Source organism: Chiloscyllium plagiosum, unplaced genomic scaffold (genome assembly GCF_004010195.1).
Source record: "Chiloscyllium plagiosum isolate BGI_BamShark_2017 unplaced genomic scaffold, ASM401019v2 scaf_6287, whole genome shotgun sequence".
In the NCBI taxonomy this organism is placed as follows: domain Eukaryota; kingdom Metazoa; phylum Chordata; class Chondrichthyes; order Orectolobiformes; family Hemiscylliidae; genus Chiloscyllium; species Chiloscyllium plagiosum.
In genome coordinates this window covers 6,871-9,264 of record NW_025213089.1, presented here as the reverse complement: position 1 = coordinate 9,264, position 2,394 = coordinate 6,871, and the positions used below count along the sequence as shown (strand labels likewise).

The following is a 2,394-nucleotide window of genomic DNA, read 5'->3' as shown; positions in this document are numbered from 1 at the left end:
CACACTCACTCTCTGTAACACACTCACTCTCTCTCACTAACACACTCACTCGCTCACACAAACACACTCACTCTCTGTAACACACTCACTCTCTCTCACTAACACACTCACTCGCTCACACAACCACACTCACACACACTAACACACTCACTCGCTCACACAAACACACTCACTCGCTTACACTAACATACACACTTGCTTACACTAACACTCATTCAAGCTCTTATGTTCCACTTCCTCTGATTTAAGACTCTTTTTGTTTTGTTGCTAGAAACCTGAGTAATAATAAAATTGTGGAAATTGAGGATGGAACATTTGAAGGTGCCTCTTCAGTCAGTGAGTTGCATCTTACAGCCAATCAACTCGATTCTATAAGAGGCGGGATGTTTCGGGGTCTTGATGGATTACGAACTTTGTAAGTACCTTACCGGGACCAATTGGGATGTGTTGGTCTTAATCCTTAAACTGTCTGCTGTTCTTTTTCACTGAGAGAATTGATTTCTCCTTCTCTCACAGTAACTGCATTGAAAGGAAGTTGCCTTTGTATAGTCTCCTTCAGGATATGCCAAACCAGTTTACGGTACTTTTTATTATGGTGGAGGAAGCATGGCAGCCAATTCATACACAGCAAGATCCCATAAATGTGATAATGGCTTATTGATGGTTCCTCTCAAAGGAGAACCTGAGGGGTTTCTCACATAAGACAGTGATAAGGACAAATTTCTTTACTCAAAGATTAATAAATGTTAACATTTATTGCTGAGAGCATTCAAGGCTGTATCATTGAATATAATCAAGGCTGCGTTAGTCACAATTTGATTAGCAGATCATGAGGAACAGTATGGAAAGTGAGGTTAAGGTCATTGTCAGGTCAACCACGATTTTACTGCATGGCAGAGCAGACACAGTGAGACACAGTGCGTTATATGGTCTATTCCTGCTCCTTCTTCTTATTATCTTATAATCTGGGGTCATGTGTCTGTTTGATGAATATTTGAATGGAACAGCAGTACCACAGAGTCCAGGCTGATACTCTGAAATGTGGCGAATACAGGACTTTGATATGGATCATAGCGTCATAGTGTCATACAGCACGGAAACAAACTCTTCGGTCCAACCAGTCCACGCTGACCATGTTCCCAAACTAAACTAGCCCCAACACCTTGTGTTTAGCCCATATCCGTCCAAACCTTTCCTGTTCATGTACTTATCCAAATGTCTTTTAAACAATGTAACTGTACCTGCATCCATCATTTCCTCTGGCAATTCATTCTACAAGCGAGCCACTCTCTGTTAAAAACGTTGCCCCTCATGTCCTTTTTAAAACTTTCTCCTCTCACCTTGAAAATATGCCTCCTAGTTTTGAACTCTCCCACCCCAAGGAAAAGGCCTTATCTATGTCTCTCATGAGTTTATAAACCTCTGTAAGGTTACACCTCAACCTCCTATGTTCCAGGCAAACAAATCCCAGCCTATCCACCTATTTTTCTAACTCAAACCCTCCATTCCTGGCAACATCCTGGTAAATCTTTTCTGAACCCTCTCCAATAAAAATAATATCCTTCCTGTAGCCGGGCCACCAAAGCTACATGCGGTACTCCAGAAGGAGTCGCACCAACATCCTGTACAACCTCAAGATGACATCCCAACTCCCATGCTCAAAGGTCTGAGCAATGAAGGCAAGCATGCTATACACCTTCTTACCCACCCTGTCCACCTCTGACTCAGATTACAAACAATGGCCGCAGTTTGAAATGTAACATACAGTACAGTGGTGATTTTGTTTAAAATATCAATCTTTGATCTTGTTACTTTGATTCCATTTCTGTTGTCGTTTAAAGATATCACATGACACAGGACTGCGACAACGTATTGATTTTGTAATGTGCAACTTGAAGGAATATTGATCGATGATGGACTGGTGATTATTGCGAGGGTACTCAGAGTGAATTACAGGAGAATTCAATACTTGGTGTTAGATTGTAACCCAGTCTGTCTCAGGTTTCCCCAGAGTGCTTCTACTTGTTATTAAAGATAGTAGATTGTTTGATTTCTTTTACACATACACGCCCACACATAATCATACACACCCTCACACACGCACACTCACATATGCACACAACACAAAAAACCACACATATCCATTCGTACAAACTGATACACACATACAGTCTCTCACACACAGAGCCACATGCACCCATTCGTACACACCCAAACACCAATACATACCTAAACACACACACACACTCACACACACCAATACATACACACACACACTCTCACACACAAACGCACACACAAACACACACACACGCACACACTCACGCAAACATATACACACAAATGAAACACTCACACAAAGTCACACACAGACACACACACACTCACAATCAC

The 2,394-nt window shown here is 41.7% G+C and overlaps 1 protein-coding gene across 1 annotated transcript in view; it reads left to right on the top strand.

The window, feature by feature from the left end:
- LOC122547539 (slit homolog 1 protein-like) overlaps positions 1–2,394 on the top strand; it is a gene marked incomplete at its 3' end in the record, with an annotated part of 15,531 nt that overhangs the window by 8,716 nt on the left and 4,421 nt on the right. The window contains exon 2 of the mRNA XM_043686157.1: positions 272–415. Within this exon, the coding sequence (XP_043542092.1) occupies positions 272–415 (144 nt within the window). The remainder of the gene's footprint in view (positions 1–271; positions 416–2,394) is intronic.